Source organism: Aulonocara sp. 'chitande type north' Nkhata Bay, linkage group LG20, assembly GCF_057382095.1.
Source record: "Aulonocara sp. 'chitande type north' Nkhata Bay isolate Kocher_YH1m ecotype deep benthic linkage group LG20, A_spYH_male_GT1.1, whole genome shotgun sequence".
Taxonomy (NCBI): Eukaryota; Metazoa; Chordata; class Actinopteri; order Cichliformes; family Cichlidae; genus Aulonocara; species Aulonocara sp. 'chitande type north' Nkhata Bay.
Window position 1 is genome coordinate 5,926,590 of NC_141363.1, and position 19,540 is coordinate 5,946,129.

The window sequence follows — 19,540 nt, forward strand, 5'->3', positions numbered from 1 at the left end:
ATGTTGTCTTACTGTATTATGAACGGAGTCGACAGTTCCGGCTGGACGTAAACCCTCTCGCGCGTGCGCAAAGAATGCAAAGACTTCGCGCGCGTTGTGGGGATCAACTGAAAAACTTAAAATAAGAAGCAACCTGTCATGTCCTCTTTTTGTGCCAAATTTGACAGCACAGTAAGTAGAACTGTGTATATAATATTATCTCCCTAAGGTATGTAGTAATCCCGGGCTAGCTGATGGTTATGGTCTGAATTTATTGTTGGCTCGGAGAAAGTTTAGCTTCTATTAGCATCAAAGTTAAGCTAGCTAACTTCAATAAAGCCTGATGAGGTCATAAAGGTTAGCAGCATATCTCATGACATAGCTCAGATTGCATGTACTGCAATACATTTATATAAAGCATCTCATGTAGGCTCATGTGAAGATAACAGATAACTTAGTGTTTAGCTTTTTGATGGCAAATTAATTAAACTTCTGAAAATTACATGTCAATACATAATTTATATAAAGTGAGGCCTTTTAAGATAGGCCTATGATTGGTAGGTTTATGTCTGCTGTTTTTGTTTACAGTCAATTTAAAGAGGCTAAAACCTTTTCTCACAAGGATGGCACCTGCACAGAACACGCAGGTGGGAATGCATACACTTTCTCCCTTTGTAAATATTCCTATCACTTAATTAATCAATATTCAGGCCTAATGGTGAAAAGTAAATTGTATACTTCAACCTTTTAGTTGGAGCACATAATCAGTGAGGCGGTAAAGTCCGGAGATGTCCGAGCACTGGATGTGTTCTTGCAGAGGGAGATTTATGAAGAGACTCCCATGAAATGCTCTCAACAGTTTCTCAGCAAATTGGATAAACTTATCTGCAGGGTGAGATAAAACTCAAAACACCCAGTTACACAATATGATGCTGCGTTATCAGTGGAATTAATGAAACCATATTTATGTTCCATAGGGTTTGGCTCAAAAAGACCCCAAATTGGCCAGTCTGGGATTTGCCAGTCTTTACAAGTGTGGAAAACACCTAATACTACCTGGTGGTGACCAAGGACTTTTGGGGTTAATAGCACAGGGTCTAATAAAAAAGATGAGTACACACGTAATAATACATAAAGGTACATACTATGTGGGTTCTGTAAACTTATGTAGTCTGATTGAACCCTTTTTTGTGCAGATGGTGGAGTGGTTTGAAAAATGCAGACAACTGTGGATTCAGTGTGGGCTGCAGTGGGATGAGAACTTAATAAACCTCTCTGAAGACTTTTTAAATGCTTTAATGGTGAGCTAACTTCTAATAAGAAACACACTTTGTAAAGTCAACTGTTTCAGTATTCTTAATTTGGTTTGTTTTTACTTTCTCTATGTTAAAGGTGGTTCATCAGGCATGCGAAGAGGGTATGGATTTACATATCTCTATGTACTGTAGATAATGACATCTTTTTATACTGTTTAAAAAAGTGAATGGAGACATATTTAAGTGTAAGATGGATAAGAGTTTCTAACTTAAAAGAGGTTTCTAATAAGTTTACAGCAATTTAATGATGACTCTGTATACAAGAAGAAAGTATTGACTTTGTCTGCTATACCATGTTTTATTTTATTTTTGCAGGGACATACAAAATCACTGAGTCCTTTCTGTATCCTATTGGCCAGTTGGCTGTTGACCCTAGAATCAACGTCCTGATCCAGAAAGAGGTGTACAATAGTTTATCTAATTTTTTTAGAGTAACACTGAACCTGAAAGACCTCTGTTTGGTACAGTTGATTAACTGCCTAATAATGTTTTAACAGGCAATTCGGAAATTCAACTTAATTCTGGATAAAATCCCAGTGGAACTTAAAAAAGACACGAAGATCCTAATGTCACAAGAGGCCTCTGATATCATGTATGTCACTGTAGTTTTCTTAAATGATTATTAACATTAAATGTAATACAATTGGAAACATGAATGATCACAATCAAGAATGAATTACCACATTTACTAATTATTAAGAAGTAGATTGCTCATTTGATTACAGGATCAAACTGGCTGATCATATAATGGATGTTGGTGGTAAGCTTTCTTTATACATTTCTCTTTACCCAGAATTACTATTAAAAATAAAATATGTAAAACACTGTTTCTGTTTCCCCCTCAGACTATGACTTTCAGTCATCCTTGATGGAGGCATTGTGCAGAATGGCCACAACTGACCAGAGGAAGGAACTTGCATATAAATGGTTCAGAATGAGCCTTGTGGCCAGTGCATTTGCCAAAATACGTGATTCTGAATTTGAGACGGTAACATTAGTCTGTTTTGGTTTATTTTATATTTGCTTTTGATTTTTGATGTACTGGTGCTGTTGCTGATGTTGTTTATGCTGAAAGGCTGCATAAAATTGAATGCAAGTGTGTGTGATTTCAGGCTTGTCGTACATTTCTAAACATGGTGAATGGGATGCAGGGAGACAAGAGAAGGTACATACATAACAGAGCTCAGTGCTATACAACACATGTGGTTTCATTTGTAACTTTCATTCTAAACCTGAGTTAATATGAATTTTCATATGTTTGTCTATTTCTCTAAGAATATTGCATTTTACAAATTCTTTTGCCAAGCTCTTTTAATAAAAATCTCTAATTACATTCTGTATTTGGGCCATATTGACTGGAAAGATTTACTGAAAGTTCTGATGACACAATTCTTTGTGCACTGTAGGGTGTATTCCTACCCTTGTTTGGAAGCTTATCTGGACAGCAGTGAGGTCAGTATCAACAGGGATTCTGTTCTAAAATGTGAAAAACAAAACTGAATTTGAAACAACTCAGTTATTAATTGTCTGAACACACATAAGGTATCTCTCACCACACAGTCCTAGTCTGTTTAATCTAATAACAGCTTATGTCCAAATTCATGCTGTATTGTTAATACTATAAGTTGCTGTTATAATAAGGTTGTGGTTATGTTGTCAGTTGCTGATGCCCTCGGATGAGAAACTTGAGGAATTCTGGATTGACTTCAACCTCGGCAGCCACAGCATCTCTTTTTACTTCTCCTTGGCTGATGAAGAGGTACAGATACCTCAAATCAGTAATATACACACATATACAATATACATAGTAATATACACATTAAAAAATCTCAACTTTTGCTTAGCGCAGTCAACATCTGCTTAACAAACTTTGGTTTACCCTCAAAGGATAGCCACTGGGAAACTATATGTCTCAATGAGCATGAAGTCCAAAGCTACACTGTAAAAGGTAATGTATACACAAAGGCCAATGCATATGTGCCTGCTCGCATTCACTGAATTTTTATTTGCATGCGACTTTGCCATTTCGTATAAGTATTTTCTCTAATAAAAAATTTCTTAATGTCCAGAGGAGGGTAAGAGGCAGGTCTTGCAGATCAAGCTGTCAGAGGTGGTCATTGTTGGTGCAGCTGAAGGATCCACTCTTACGATCCATTTCAGCTCCTCGCTGGACATCCTGCAGGCTGTGCAAAATGTCTATGGACACAGCAAAAATAAAGTAGAGTCTATCTGTCTTTACTGAATTTTCTTGCTACACCACAATAGATACATGACAAGTAAATTCTAAGGTATACATTAATGTTAAAAAGACTTTCACAACAAGTGGAAAAGTCTATATTTTCCACTGATAGAATGGGGCTCCAAACAGAAGCTAAACTGTGGTCATGATGAATTTAAGTATTTGGATTAAGACTTTCTTCTTCCGTCAGGGCTCATCTGTAGTGAAAGCTACAGCTAGATCTTTAATGGAGAACAACACTCAGGTAAACATTGGTTTGTCAACGTAATGCTCTTATTGTACTTCTGTAATAATTAGTTGTCATCTCAGATTCCAGTGTTTATTAAACTGTCAATATTTGAGCTGGAGTTGGGTTTAAATGGTAAATTGACTGGTTCCTATAGCGCTTTTGTCCTCTGATTCTCAAAGCGCTTTATGCTTCAGTGCTTTCTGTATCTTCTCCAAGGACATTTGGTAGTGTAATATATTGAAATGTATAATATTTATTATTAATTTAAATCGAAATTATAATGGGTGCAAGCTTTTGTGTGTGGGTTTTTTTATTCATGTGGTTTTATTGTATCAGAAATCTTTTGTTAATGTCTAAAAAGATTTTTCATCCTGTATGTTCATCTTTTTTTAGGTTGTTCCAGAGAGCCAGGTGTCTCTTGGTGAAAGTGAAAAAAGTACTGTCAACTACGTTTTACCTGCTACAGCTGCACCAGCACAGGTAGAGATTTAAATTTTAAATTACAGACAGTTTAGACTAGACAGGAAAATGGAGTGGGAGCAGGGGCATACCATGATTGATATCAACATAAAGTTAAGTCAGTGAAGGCAGTGTTTTAGCTTACTTTACAGAAGTGTGCATATTTTTCCTGGTATTTCTGGGTATGAACAAAATTCTGCTTTATAAATTAAACCCCACTGAAAACGGTTAAAATACTAGCTGCTTCTAGAGATATGCAGGAAAATCCCTGTAATGTGTATAATATTATTTAATGTAGCAATGCAACACATACAGCACATGCAACTACCTGCAAAATAAGAAGGAAAGCAGAAAAAGATCAGTTCAGAGAAAACGAATGAGTCAAAACACAAGTTGGAAGTTAACGAAGATTGATACAACAAACAATTCCTCAGCTAAAGTCAGTATTTGCAAATATTTATCCATTTATTAATATAAATGTTAACAGCTACACTCTAACATCTTTTTTAAGGCTGGCATCAGTTATATAATGAAAGTGTAAGACAACTCTTGGTTGTGATACTTCAATAGAAAGGCACACCTGAAACTTAACAGCAGAGGGAGCACACAAGCCACCAAATAAATATTGAGCAGTATTTTCCTCACCATGGATTAAACACTAAATTCCTCTTAAACACAGAAGTTATTCTGTAAAGACTTCTGTGTTATTATTGATGTGAAATAAAATCTACAAAACAGACCATCATAAAGATTTATAGACATCTGATTTTCCCTCCAGGTGGTCACCCCAGCCAAGATGAAGATTTCTGAGGCCACTGCCTTTTTTAGCAGCGGCGGAGCTGGAAGTGTGCATCGTTCCTTCTCTCTTGCATCAAGTAGGTGACAGTACAAAGTGTGAAGAACTGCAGCCACACCAATTCCAGCAATTGTACTAAGTTACAGGCTTTATTTTATTGGTGAGAGAAATAAATGGGCTACATCACAAGAATAAACATAATCACAAAAACAACTAAATATACAAGTTGTGAAAGAAGACAAAAAGAACACCCTATACAAGTAATTTTTGCTTTTTTTTAATAGACTGTATTATAACTCTTTAGAGTATGGATAGAGTAAACATGTAAAGATACTAGAGCTGAATCAGATTCCTCATGTCCTTTGGGGTTAGTTTAGTTCGTATGTAAATACTAAGTAGTTATTATGTGTCCAGTTGTTTCATTTGTGCTCAGTTGTATCATTCTCAACCACTGAATAAATCCTGAATGAGTATGATATTTTTTGTCCTCCTTTTTAGACACTCCAGCCAATGGCATTGGAACAGAAAAGTCACCTCTTGAAGTGGTTAGTTCACATATCACCACTGTTAAGAACTGCAGTCATAGCAGCTACTCTTTAATGTATTCAGTATTAAGTTTTAGTTATACTCTGATTATATTGCTTTATACTGTAAGTCCTTGCATACCGCACAAATAGTGTAAAGTAAATGTTCATGTTTTTGTAATGTGTACTGTTTAGCCAAGTTAGGAGTAGTTATACACCAGGTCCAGGAAATTCAGTTATTCAGTTACTATCGATGTGATGCATCTCTACAGAGCACAGCCTCTAAACCGGCCATCGAGAATAAAGGTGACAAATACAAAAAGGTACAGTCTATCTATAAATGATTTAATTTTTTAATTTTTTTTTTTACTACTGTTGCTACTTTTGCATGATCTTTTTAACCTTTTTGATTAAAGGAGACCATAATATGATCCAGCTGTGTAAAAAGGGGTTTTGCTTTTCACGTTTCTTAATAATTCGATGTTTTAACTACCTAGACTTATCTAGACCTCCTCTGGTCACCTAACCATTGAATTTCCATCAGGGTACTGGTTTGTTCTTTTTTTTGTTTGTTTGGTTAATGCTCATAGCCTGATGTAAAGACATAATTTCCACACAGTCAGAATAAAGTGATGTAAAAATCGTTGCTGTTGGGTTCTTAACAATGCAGTCAGTGCAGCAATTATAAGCAACAGAGGATTTAGTATGAGGCACAAAGTAAATAACTGTGTTCTGCTAAATATGAAATATCATACAGTTTCATTTGCTGTCATTTGCAGAGCATACCACTGAAAGATGCTGTGAACATGGTTCTGGCTGAACAAGGAGGAGAAAAATCCAGAGGTATGATATAAATATATTTTCATTGTTTTTTGCTTAACTCAGAAATAAACTGTATTATCTTTGTTACATACAGCTTTATTTGTTTAAAGACTCAACCCATTACTGGCCTTTTCACTTGCAGAGGAGAATTTTGTGCCTGACACCCAACCCCAAACTGGGAGTAACATGCAAGTATCATGAAGAACCTCCAGTCTGTTTGCATAGCTGCATAGCCAGTGTTCTGATTGATATCTGTATGTAATGGGTCTATCTGAGTATATTTATGTTTTTATTTAAATTACAGGGCTTCTAATTGGCACAAATTTTCAGTTTCAAAAATGCTGATGATGCCAACACAGAAAACGAGTTCCCTGCCAAGATCTGGTAAACTAAGGCGGCAAAAAATATCTTCAGTATCGCTAAAATTATGAAACTGTCATTGTACATTACAGCTAGTAAAATATACAAAAAACAAGCTAGTTAAATGTTAATGCCATTAACAATTATCAGGGTTTTGATTACAGTTATTTTCCTCTCTTTAGAACCTTGTTCAGCTATGCTGCGTCCTCAGGAGCGCTCCTTATCATCGAAGTGGTCAGTTTCAGCCTCGACCTCAGTCTGCCAAAAGCAACTGCATATCCAGCTCAGCGAGCGACTGCAGCAGGTCCTTAAGGAGAGGAACAAAGACTCTCCACCTCCTGAAGCATCTGATATCAGAAGGGACTCGAATGAAACAAATGCAGAAGACCAGTATGTTTCCTCATTATGTACTTCCAAGCCGCAACATGCCCAGAGCAATGGCCGTGCAAAAAGGAAGAGCAAGGGCCAGACGTCACTGGAGACTAGTGCTGTTCTCCAGACCTCCACAACTAAAACTCTAAAGGAGAAAAAAACACTCAAATCTGAAACTGAAAGTAAGAGGGCTCAATTAGACAAAGAAAAGGTATGACTTCTGTGAAGTTTATGCAGCTTAATGTCAAGTCCAAAATTCTTGTTAAGAATTAAGGTTTTTTTTGTTTCTTTGGTTTTTTTATTCCTTCAAATTTCTGCTCTCAGAGAGACTCAGAGGCTGCAGGCAGCATGGTGAAGCTCATCTCTAGCCGCTATAAGGATAATGGCCAATCTAAAGAAAAACACACTTCTGAAAAGCTCACTCAGAACTGGTTTCCTTCTCTTGTCAACAGGTATGAACATTTAGGGCTGTAATTTTTCCATTTTAAATTTCCACTTCAATAATGTCATTAATGGAGTTGTTTTTGTAGTAGAACAATCTTCAATATGAGCTGGTTATCAACTGGAAAAGTAAGTGATCAATATTTGAATTATGTCTAGGATTAATTTGAGTAATTTTTAAAATATAGTTTTTAAAAAAAACATTGAAAGCACTTTTCTGTATTTATTTTACTAAAGATAATTTATTGATTCATTTGATGTATTTTAGAGAGAAACATCCAGAAACCCAATTACATCCTACAGCAGAACCAAAACAAACTCTGTGAGGCGGAGGTAATCTAAGTCGATTAAAACATTTCAAAGATATTTGAAGATAGATTTGTCTTTCAGTGAATGTAATAGTTTTTTCCCCTGTTGTATAGAGATGACGTTTTTGCATTCAGGACCAATACACCCCTCAGTTCTGAGGTAAGTGTTACTAATGTGAGTCAGTTTTATGTATTGACATGTATCAGCATGAGAACTTAGAAAATTCAGGATTAAAGTTAACAGTCTTGTTTCACTTATTTCATTTTAGAAGGAGAACATAAACACCTGTGGCATACAGAGCAAGTAGGCCCCATTGAGAATGTTCTGTGACTTTTATTTGTCTTAAATATTAATATTTTGTTACAAATCTTTCTTAAATCTATACTTCCCATATTGTTTGACAGTGGCATCCACTCCTCGGTACTCCTCAGCACAACCAAGAAAGAGCAGCCTGTGGCGAAAGTAGGCATTCATTGTATGTTTGTGGAAACATTTTCTTCATGCTTGTGTACTCATGTCTGTCCTCTGCTGTATTCTGTGTTACAGAAGAAGGGGCATGTAAAAAAGCACCTGTTTAGTGACACAGACACAGAAAATGCCACAACAGATCTCAGCTGGCTGAGAGAGTCAGCCACAAAGTCCAAGCCCAAGGTTATCAAATACTCCAGGCAGGCGCCCATCAAACCTAGACCTGTCCCACACCATGCTTCTGGTAGGCCATTAAAGTTACATTCAGACTCAAAGTCTGAAAATTGTTGCATCACGACTGTATGCCAATAAAATTATTTGAAAACATCAGTAATTGCATACAGGTTTTGTTTAATTACAGTTGAATCTCCAGATTTAGTCCCAACCTTTCCAAGAGCTGGATTGGGTAATAACAAACCAACTCAGGTAAGGAATGATTAATGTTTTTGTAAATTGTGTGCTACAAGCTGCACTATTTTAAGTAACCACAGTGTGTCACTGTTGTATCAGAAAAACGGGCGCATGAAAAGGGACCTTGGTCAGCCAAAGGAGAGAGTAAAGCTAGCAGCAGCACCTAGCAGACAACATGCAGCTACTAAGAGGCCCAAGAGAGTTGCAGCCGCCTCTACCAGAAGCTACAAAGAGCCAGATACTGATGACAGTCAGCCAGAAGAACCTGAGGATCCTCCTGCTACCAAGGCAGGAGACAGACTTCTTTTTCTTAAGCATTGTTACTGCTTTTTGTTTTTGTTTTTTTAAACGGTTAACAGGTACCACTTTGCTTTTTTAAGTAATCCTATTGGCAACAGTGTCAAGAGTAAACAAAAGATGAAGCAGACATGTTTATTAAAACATTTTGTAAATATATATAGTGTAAAAAGGCAAACTTCATCCTGCCTCCACACATTATATTGAATATCAAAATGCCTTTTTTCATGGACTTTTTCATGGCCGTCCTTTCAATACTCTAAAGGTATACAATTTTAAGCTCAGGTGTAGAAAATATATTGCTCAGTCACAGTGTTAATAAACTACTCACTAAACCATAGTGAGTTTTAAAAATACACATTTCATCTGGTGAAAAGACAAAAAAACAAACTTTCAAGCCAGTGCAACAATAATAATGTATATTTTGTACCTTTCTTTTCTTTATAAATAGTACTCATTCTCTGCGAAAACCGTGGAAGTTCATGCAACTCAAAAAAAGAAGAAAAAGACTGACAGCACCCAGCAAATGGAAAACAATATAAACCCATGCGCAAAGAAGCCAGCCACTTCCAAGGTCATTTGTGTTTAATGTCATCTTTACTAAGTGGTTATGTGAGAAATGGCTGGAGCAATATCATATTTATTTTTCTTCTGAATTTCAACAGAAATATTTTATAGACCAGCAGAGGAAGCATGAGAAAACCTCTGAGCGAGCAGCTGCTACCTACAGGAGAAAACGCAACAACAACCAGTCAGATTTTAAAAAACCTTCTGTACTTAAGGTAGGACATCAGTTCTGCACAGAAATGTTCTTATTACTTGTTGTCTTCAACTCACAGCTTTATATCTTTGCAGATACTAAGTGTTTATACACTTATATGTTATAGATGGGTAATTCAGAATTTACACAGCACATGTATCACGAACAAGTGGTAAATTTAAATGAAAAACGATGACATCCATGGGCTAACAGCTTCTCAGTTACAAGGTAGAACTTCCCTGAACCATGCCCTGCTTTACCCCTTTGACTCAACAGGGGAAAGCAATTTATAAAGACGTTAAACTATCAGCTGAGACCAGAAACTCACTAGAAAAACCCCAGATTTTTTTTTTTATCAGACCTGGCAGCTATGTTTATCATATTTATACAGTCTTTGATCTGAATATATTTCAGTAGTTTATTATTTAACGTCAAAAGGAGAAATTTAATTTTTTTTGGCTGTATTTAGCTGAGAATATGCTGTGGTCTTAAATCTTCACCTGCAGATTGTGTTTCTGAATGGATTTCACAGTATAATATGTTGTCATAAATAACATACTTTGTTCTCCAGCAGAGGCCTGAAAATGTTCCTCAAGAAACTTCAAAATTGAAAAAGACAAATGCCCAAGAACAGATGAGTTCATTGAAGGATTCCTGGGTTACTTGCCAGACCTCTTTCTGTCCATCCCCTCCTCTCATGGAAAAGATGAGATGTAAGATACAATAAAAAACGACTCTCTAGCGTCAGAGTTAGATAAGAGCCATTTGATCCCTCTGACAGCTGCTAATGTCTATTTAATGTTTAATGTTTGATCAAATGGTTTGTTAATTCCATCACAGTGGTGACATGTATCATGACCCCAATTCCCCCCTGACAACCTTAGACACTGTCAATAAAAACAGAATGCAGTGATTTGTAAATCATATTAACCCATATTTTGTTCACAATAGAACACAGAAAATAACATATTAAATGTTTAAACGGAGATATTTTACTATTTCATGAAAAATAATAGCTCATTTTGGATTTGATGGAAGCAATAAAAGGCTGGTAAACTAAGTGTGCTTAAAATGAAACCACTGGAGAAAGATTATGCACTTAATTAGATTGATTGGCACAGGTTAGTAACGTGATTTGGGGGTAAAAAGTGCATTTCTCAGAAGTAAAGATGACAGGTTCACCTGAAATTCATTTCAAAATGAACTTGAATTTTTTCTTAAAATGATACATTTTTCACTTCTTTCTATTCTGAATTAAATATGGGTTTATGGTAAAATGGTAAATGGCCTGTATTTATATAGCGCTTTACTAGTCCCTAAGGACCCCAAAGCGCTTTACATATCCAGTCATCCACCCATTCACACACACATTCACACACTGGTGATGGCAAGCTACATTGTAGCCACAGCCACAGATGATTTGAAAAGTTTATGAACTTTTCAAATCATTGGATTATGTTGTTATTTTTCACTGCATCGCAATTTTTTCAGAATTCAGGTTGTACTTAATAGTCATTTTAACATTGAAAAAAAAAAGTTTTCCTTTAGTGACACATATTTTTTCTTCAGCAGAAGAGTGGATGGTAATCTTTGATTTTCATTATTGTGTAGAAACATTGACTCTCAAAAGGTGAGATCGTCAGAAATGCTAACTTAACGTATTACTCCGAGTCATAATGATGAGTCTCGTTATCTTTCTTAACATTTATATTTGTAAAAAATTATACTCTTCACACAAAACCCCCTTTTTGTAACGCTGGTTCTTTATCAGCTGTTAGATATTTGTATAAACCCCTGTGAAACAATTTGGTGCCGGCAATGTGTGTTTCCATGGCAGTGAAACCTTTTCACTCTAAACACTTTATGTAAAGCATTGCATAAAGAAACCTTTTGCTCTCCAACCTCTATGTAGAGGAACTTGTGTATATTGACCTTCTACTCTTTGTCCAACTTCTGAAGCCAGCTGTTTGAACATCTGTGCTTATTTTGGATCCCCGCAGCTGCTGATAGGTCAGTCCCAACCTTGGATTTGACCTGCTCCCCTCTTCTCACCCCGCGGGGATCCCCGCTGCCTGCCTCCCCTAAGCCTTCTTGCCAAGACACCCCCTCGCCAGTCCTGCTGCTACCCAAACCTAAAGTCAGAAGTAAAGAAATGTGCAAGTCTTCTTTCTACACTGCAGAAAAGAATCATGGCTCATCCAAGACTCATTCTAAGCAGTCTGTCCCTTCTCTCACTTCACTTGGAGGACAAATCCCTGCACCTCCGACTGAACTTAGTGCAGCAAAGGTACATCACCTTTCTGACATATTATGGCACTGTGGTAAGGTATCTGTCAAGGGTTAAAACAGAAAGAAAGTGTTTTAGGGTAGAAAAATACTTGTTTCACATTCACCCTAAAAAACGGCACAGTGCAAAATATATGAGTATGGGTTTTTTCTAATTTGTTGAGTTGAAAGCACATTTTTTTTATTTCTGAACATTGCTTCAGCAAATAGTGGAGTATTCCAGTGTGGGTGGTGTTCTGTTATTAAAGAAAATAAATAACAAAGTAAGATGGAAAGGGTAGTCACACCTAACTCAGCAAAAAGGCCAGAAGGGAAAGAGTGAGGAGGCCTTATTGATTTAATTTTGTCTTTGCTCCTCTTTGTATAAAGTTAGTCCAGTATACTGCACATCTGTAGCGATCTGCCGTGGGCTGAGTTGTTAAATTCATCTGGACTCACCATAAAGATGTTTATACACTCATTTTGGCATCTTTGTCAGGTCTTTAAGCTATTCATGCACTAACTCTGCATAGATGTTATTGATGTCAGTCAACAGTCTTGTGAGAATCAGTAGCACAACTTGAATCGTAGTGTGAGTTATTATTTCACTGAAGTAAAAACGTAGGCCACTGACTTAAGCATGACTTAAGCTGAAATTCCCAGACTGTCCGAGAAAAATGTGGATAGGGATGACTGAAAATATAACTCCCTCCCCTTAAAAACCTTATTTTGAACCTTGTCCTTTATAAGCAACTGGAAAGTTTGATTTGCAAACTGCTAAATTCTACTCCAGACAGTTATTTTCTCTAACATGAGATGGCTACGGCTAAACGAAGCCATTCTTATGAGTTAGCCATGTGAGGAATTCCTAATAAATAGATCTTTTAATTATGGGGAAATGCACATGATGATTGAAATGACCTACTTAATGCCGTACAGAGCAGATAATGGCTTTGCAGCACTTAATCTGTGCTTCTTCATGCATTGTGTGAAATGTCTTTTTCATTTATTGTCACTTATCTATGGCAGACATGATCATTAGCTAACCACAAAACGAGTTACCATATTTTTTTTTTTTGACATTATTTCTCATCACTTTCTGCCGCCTTCAATCTTCTATTTGTTTCCAGATTAGTACAATCGAACAGCATCTTTCTTCAGCACCTCATTCTCCTTTGTCCACTCGACCCCTGCTGACATCCACACTCCTTGAGCTGGACAAACCACCCTTGCCTTCTCCTGCTCAGTCACCATTTCCAAATGACACAATTAGCCATTGCCACTGCTGTAGTTTGAGTAATGTGTCTTCAGTATCCCAGATTTCACTAAGCTCATCATCTATTAACTCATCAGTACTCACCAGCAAAGTTAAGGACGGTCCCACTGTTGCCCTGGCTCTATCTGTTAAAGCAGAGGTATTGGCTCTTTACTGATTTTTGGTTTCTTTTTTTGATTAATGTAACTTTACAGCTGAAGAACAAAAAAAACTTTAAGAACACTAAATCACTCAAACTAACTAACTCATTACTGTCCTCCTGATAGATGACGCCACTGTCAGACCAAGACTCAAAACTCGCACAGTCTCATGTTTCAGGTAAAATAAACGTTTAACTTGTTTTTTGGGGGGGTTTGCCATAAATTTCCTGGTTGCTACAGTTTAATTCCACCGTTAGGTCCACTCTGCACCAAATTAAAGTTGCGCTTCATTATAAAATGGCATCCTATCTAATTGTCACATCTGATTTTTGAAACAGGGCCCAGCCGCAAGCGCCACATTTCCTTGTCTAGTGATTCAGAGGACGAGGAGACAGAAGAGAGTATGAGAAGCAAGATGAGAGGGAATCACTCTCCTCATTTGAAGCCACGGAAATTATTCAAGTCGGGTTAGATATATTCAGAGTCTCTTACATAGATAAGCACAGGAAAACCTTAACTACACATGCCTTAATCAGACAAGCTAATATGTGTTTCAACTTTGGCACAGGAAGTTTCTTCATGTGTTTTTTTTTTTAGATCAGGATTTTACTACATCCAAATCTAATCTAAGGTGATCTATCTGAATGTATTTTTTGGAACTATTTTGTTAAATTGACGTTGTTAAATTATATGTGATGTAAAAGAGATACACAGGAAGTCAAAATATTCCTTGCAGCACAGTCAAAACATCTTTGTTTTTTTATATATGATTTAGGATGTAGTGAGGATATTTAAGATATCAGTGGCATCTTTAAAAGATCTGGTAAAAAAAAACTATGAAACATTCTTGAATCAGAATTTGACTCTAATGTTGTCCTTTCTAATATGTTAATGTTCCTGTTTGTTACCTACAGTTGAGGTGCCTGCTGTGGATGAGTTGAGCCAGGTGAAGTCTTCCTCTGGTCATTGGGAGGGTGAAGTAACAGATGGAGACGTGGACATTGATGAAGGTTTAGATTTGCCAGAAATTGCTGTAAACCCAAGAAACATGTGTCAGCAGTTGAGCTCGGAGCTCAAGAAGAAGTTCCAGGTTGGAAATGTGTCCAGACATACAACATAGTTAGAGAATAGTGCTGCACACTACATTGCATCTGTGCTGTGTTCACAATTTAAAGGAACACTTAATGTTGTGAGAAATCTAGTATGTGGTAAACATGTATTTGAGACAGCAGTGTGTACTGCTGTTGAATGATTACTTACAAAACTGCTACATAACCATATATGTTCATGTTCAGAAACGTTACAGCATGATGGAGCTTTACAACAAGCAGTCTTTGAAGACCGTCCAGCAACACGTCTCTTCCATTAATATGCAAATTACCAAATGCAGGTCAGTTAGTTTGTCAGTGTGTAAATGAACTATAAGTCTGATCTTTTCGGTTAATATGCAACATTTGTTATCGCCAACCTTTAATTAATTTGATGGCCGATAGCACACTAACAGAGAAGTCCTGAAAGGCAAGTGAGAATCTATAGTGATCATTTTATTTTAACCTAAATTATTTTCTCTTGTGTGTTCATAACTGGAGAATATGAAAAAGAAAGATTTGGCAGAATAATCTATTCAAAAAAAAATGTGTATCTGGGCTTCTTCACACAGGGGTCCTTAGCAAATGTGAAATCTAGTTAGAAGTCAGTTTGCTGTGTTAATAAATCCTTTTTATGTTTTATTGGCTACAACCCTACAGTGGTCTTTCATGAGTGTGATAGGACACTGTAATCTTTGTTTGTATTTCCTTGTAGATTTCTACTTTTCTGGTTAATTGTCTGTCCTCTCTACAGGACTCAGAGGCTTAAACAGATTCAGAAGGTCCTCCTGGAGGAGATACACAAATTGGAGCAGGATGACACTGTGCTGAAAAACATGGATAATGACCTCACTGTAGGTTATTCTGACTCTGTCTGCCACATAGAGAAAATGCAGAAAGCGATATTAAAAACAAAATATCCAGCCATACAATGTTCTGTTGAATAATACCTGCCGCCAGGATGATCTGTTGTAGATTTGACCAGTGCCAATGGTTTTTCCTTATACAGATGTACTGGAAAAAACAGATGACGGCTTTCCATTCTTACCAGAAGCAGGAAATCACAAGGTGAAATTAAAGCGTGTGTTTGTGTGTGTTTGAGTACTAAAAGAGTCTTATAATTCTGTTTTCCACACTCTGATCAATGGTGTCCTTTCAGGTTTAAAGAAGAATACACAGAATTATCAAATTTTTCTGTTGGAAGAAAGATTAAAACTTTTGATTTGAAAAAAGCTTTTTTCATTAAGCTTGAAATCATCAACTAAATACACGTCCTATACATCCTATTCTTCCTACTATCATTTAGCTGGGGTTATCGTAAGCATTCCCTCCATAGTTACACTGCTAGTAGCTGAAAATAAAAATAAAGCACCCCCATTTATCAACTTCCCCCATATGGTAATTAACACACATAATCTATACAGTCGTTTCAGATATGTCTGACTTCGTCACTCAGTGAGTATATGAGAAACCAATATCAGTATTATTCCTTTGATAAACATATATTTTATTAATTGCCATTTATGCCCTCTGTTTTAAAAAAATTCCATATGCAGTTTATTATGCTGCTAACTCCTCGAATCTGAGAAGGGATTGTATTAAATGGGTCCTTTAGCCACAATACTCTGCAGTCCATACTTGTGTCACTAATTTGTTGTTTGTTCTTTGTTATCTTGGTAGTTCCATCCTGAGTGACACGATAGCCACGAAAATATTTAAAAATGTGTAAAAGAAATCACATATACAGCTCCATGGTTGTCTGTCTCCTTATTTCCAGAAATGAGCTCCTGAAGAGAGCGCTTCAGAGTAACATGTGCAACAGCTTGGAGTATGAGGAGAGAATATTCACATCTGAGGTGTGATCCTCATGCATAGACTTCACAGTATATCTAATATTTGCTTCATTGTGTTGCTTGAGTGCAGTCTGTAGCTGTAACTCAAAATTCAGCTTTGAATAATCAGTGTTTATGTGTTTTAATTTAGAAGAGGTCATCTGCCTGTCAAGCTGTCTATCAAATATGACTTTTGCTGAGTGGCCTTTGTGACATTTTGCTATCTCTTTTATTCTCCCCCTGTGTGTCCTGACTGTGTCATATTCTTTATTACCACTCCCAAAAACCCTGCTGCTGTTTGTGCTGTTTTCAGATGTGCACAATCAGAAAAGACATGAAGTCAGTTCAGGACAAATTCCTCAGTGAGATGGTGAGTATGAACAGGTGAAACTTCAGGAAACAGAGAAGAGCTGGGCTTGCATTGTGTGTCTTTAATGTTGTGTCCATCACTCTGTCAAAAGAACAATGGTTCTGTGAAAGCTTGTGCATAAGCACGTACCATTGAAAGAAAAGTATGACTCAGATGATGTTGTGTAAGATCTCAAATTAAGCGTCTTTCTCGAATGTTTCTTTGTGTCCTTTATAGCTGGAGGGAGAGCTCCAGAGAGTCAAGAAAGGACTGCATGCTTTGTTCTTCCCCTGATGAGGGAGCCGGGTTTGAGTTCAACACTGTCCCGGAACGCAATAAAGCAGGTTGTGTGTTTCGTGCTGTCCTAGGCAGTTCTGCTGTGCTCAGTCAAAGTATTTTCATGCAATGTTTGTTTTTCTGGATTCTGCTTTGATTCCATGCAGATGTCTTTGGTTTATTCTAATGGTGCTTTGTTCCAGTGTTTGGGATTTGATTGGAAATATTGTGTTCTGGTGTTATTTTATGGCTTTTATAAATTGAATAAGTTTTGGTGTTATTGTAAGCTCTCCCATGCTATTCATTGACTTGACTCTATTTTTAACCCTAATTCTTGATTTATTCATTGAAGCTTGTTAAGTACTAGAAATGGTCAAGTAAACTTTCAAGATCTTAATTGTATTGATTGTTTTTTAATAACTCCTCTACCATATTGTTAAATGAAAATAAAGTTGTTTTAAAAATAAATGAGGCAGCACAGTTTAAAAAAAAGGCCTTGTATTTTGAAGACAAGTAAGTGCTTACAAAGGTATTTCTCTTTTCAGTGAAGACGTCGACGGTCCCATTCTGATTGACATACTGTATGTACAGTTAATATCAAATTCAACCCCCAATGCCACCTCCCCCACGCTGCACAGTCTTTACACAGTCTTGACACATTATTCATCAGTTAAGAAAAGGTGAAGCTGGTCACATGCACAACTTCTTCCCACTACACAGATTCACACAATCTTGTCAGGAGTCCATGAATTAGTACAAAAAAAAGAAAAAAAAACAATGACTGAATGACAAGATTGTTTTGTTTTTGTTTTTTTAATACTCTGCTCTTGTCCTGAGAGTCAGAGGCTCCACCAAAGTCTCTTCCACCTGCCAGTTTCCACGTTTGGCACTCAGCAGTCTCCAGGACACGCCAGTGCTAACATTACCATCATCATCTCTCCCATACCCGTGACTTCATACTGATAATATGATGGTCAAGGGTGGCGGAAGATTCTTTAAAAAAGGCGCGCCGAAGACAGAAAGGCTCCGGGCTCTTTGAACTGTCGCCACTGAGCAGCTTCTAGCAGCTTCAGGAAATGTCAAAGCTCAGCATTTCTTCACAGAAGAAACTCCACACTTTCACGGTCGGTGGAACCTGGAGAGACAAATAGAAAGAAAGGGAATAGAAATAAATGGTGAGAGCAAGAGGGTGCCTTTGTTACCAGATGCCCTTCTGTTATTGCAGCCATTAATCAGTTCTGTGGCTCTATTTTTAGCACAGCCATTTACAGTGCTGAGAAGCCAGGCACCTACACTCCTACCTTCCCTCTAGGTCACTGTTACAACTCACGAGGTCTCGTGCTTTTCAAACATGATTAAGCCAAGGACACGGTGGCCTTTCATCATGCTTTGCTACCTGGTAGTGAGAACTCTCTGGAGGACAACCTCCCCCTCCCCATTATAGCACTCCCATCTATCTTTAGCTCCTGCATGCACCTCTGTATGCTCAAGGAGAGCTAAATTTAGACTGCTGCAGCTTAGAATAGAGCATCAACCCATGCATGCATGTTCTTCCAAACACAGGCAGGCGTTTCCAAATGCTGACCTCGTTAGATGTTTGCTTGAGGCATGCACTTCCATCTCGGTGCTCTTAAACTCGTTCAGCTCTTTCCGGATTGCAGCCTGTTGGGAAGAGGAAAAAAAATGCATCAGTGCATCAAGCAGCAAAGCAACAACAGGAAGAAAGAAATATATATATTTGTGTATAAAATCAGGCTAAAAAGTTTAAAGAGGACAGGGGATTTTGTGAGATAAGCTGATAACAGCAACTTGCAATGCTGGATAGCCTGAGTAATAGGTCAATGGGGAATTTGGGAAAAGATGTTGGGTATTTGTTTAATCCAACTGACTTACATAGTGAAATTGATTTTGGCGATAAGTCCTGAGTGAGTGGTGGCAATAAGACATAGAGATCAACGTGATGTGACTGCACTATCCAATACATACCTTGTCTGCTGCTGACAGACGAGTCCAGGGCTTGTCTGCTCTCCTGTCGTAGTCCTGAGCTTTAGCTACCTCCACATAGTCACTGAAGCGGATGAGGATCTTTCTGTCCCGCAGTTCATCTACCGTGGGCCGCTGGTTGAGCTGGAAGAGACAAGGTGCCAAACATTTGTCACCGTCTGTTGTTTACATTGAAGTAACCAGAGCATCAGAACAGTGTATTTAATAGAAACGGAGTCTCACCTTTCTGTTTAGCCGCTGTTTGATCTCCCTCCTCTCCTCTTGTTCTGTCTGGTCGTTTCTCTCTAAGAAAGTAAAAACAGCTCCTTTTAAAAATTCATAATTAAATTTTTAAAAAATGAAGAAAAAAGTGTACTCATGCGTTGTTTACTGCGCTGATTAATGCATGATGTATATGGCATGCCTCTCTGTGAGATACTTCGCTGTGAGTGAAATATTCGGGAGTAGTTTTGCGGTGTTTGAACTCACGTTTCAAAATGTTCCGACTCTCCAGCTCCTCCACATTCGGTCTCTGGCTCAGCCTCCTGC

The 19,540-nt window shown here is 37.4% G+C and overlaps 2 protein-coding genes across 8 annotated transcripts in view; one reads left to right on the forward strand and one right to left on the reverse strand.

The window, feature by feature from the left end:
• The first annotated feature begins 30 nt into the window (after positions 1-30).
• Positions 31-17,493, forward strand: sycp2 (synaptonemal complex protein 2). Of its 6 annotated transcripts, none has more exons than XM_086276702.1 (47): positions 31-171; positions 568-626; positions 731-871; positions 957-1,086; positions 1,174-1,280; positions 1,372-1,396; positions 1,611-1,696; positions 1,793-1,887; positions 2,021-2,055; positions 2,141-2,283; positions 2,408-2,460; positions 2,702-2,747; positions 2,956-3,054; positions 3,183-3,243; positions 3,365-3,513; positions 3,725-3,778; positions 4,157-4,243; positions 5,001-5,097; positions 5,517-5,563; positions 5,815-5,865; positions 6,322-6,385; positions 6,507-6,552; positions 6,669-6,748; positions 6,907-7,307; positions 7,421-7,548; positions 7,627-7,666; positions 7,806-7,870; positions 7,960-8,005; positions 8,115-8,149; positions 8,251-8,308; positions 8,393-8,558; positions 8,676-8,740; positions 8,825-9,013; positions 9,474-9,596; positions 9,688-9,804; positions 10,354-10,495; positions 11,783-12,069; positions 13,178-13,462; positions 13,590-13,641; positions 13,802-13,930; positions 14,378-14,553; positions 14,759-14,853; positions 15,306-15,405; positions 15,561-15,619; positions 16,329-16,407; positions 16,697-16,753; positions 16,970-17,493. In XM_086276702.1, the coding sequence occupies exons 2-47, from the start codon at positions 603-605 to the stop codon at positions 17,024-17,026; spliced, it is 4,671 nt and encodes a 1,556-aa protein (XP_086132828.1). In that variant the 5' UTR covers positions 31-171; positions 568-602; the 3' UTR covers positions 17,027-17,493. The 6 variants fall into 6 exon arrangements, with proteins under 6 accessions (XP_086132828.1, XP_086132829.1, XP_086132824.1 ...); XM_086276703.1 differs by having other exon boundaries at positions 7,630-7,666; XM_086276698.1 differs by having other exon boundaries at positions 957-1,280.
• Positions 17,494-17,505: 12 nt separating this feature from the next.
• The window catches only part of phactr3a (phosphatase and actin regulator 3a), a 34,377-nt gene continuing 32,342 nt past the window's right edge, over positions 17,506-19,540 (reverse strand). For both annotated transcript variants that reach the window (XM_086276705.1, XM_086276704.1), the window contains exons 8-12: positions 19,481-19,536; positions 19,235-19,296; positions 18,995-19,135; positions 18,594-18,670; positions 17,506-18,143 (exon numbers count right to left, since the gene is read on the reverse strand). In XM_086276705.1, the coding sequence (XP_086132831.1) occupies positions 18,128-18,143; positions 18,594-18,670; positions 18,995-19,135; positions 19,235-19,296; positions 19,481-19,536 (352 nt within the window). In that variant the 3' untranslated portion in view covers positions 17,506-18,127. The remainder of the gene's footprint in view (positions 18,144-18,593; positions 18,671-18,994; positions 19,136-19,234; positions 19,297-19,480; positions 19,537-19,540) is intronic.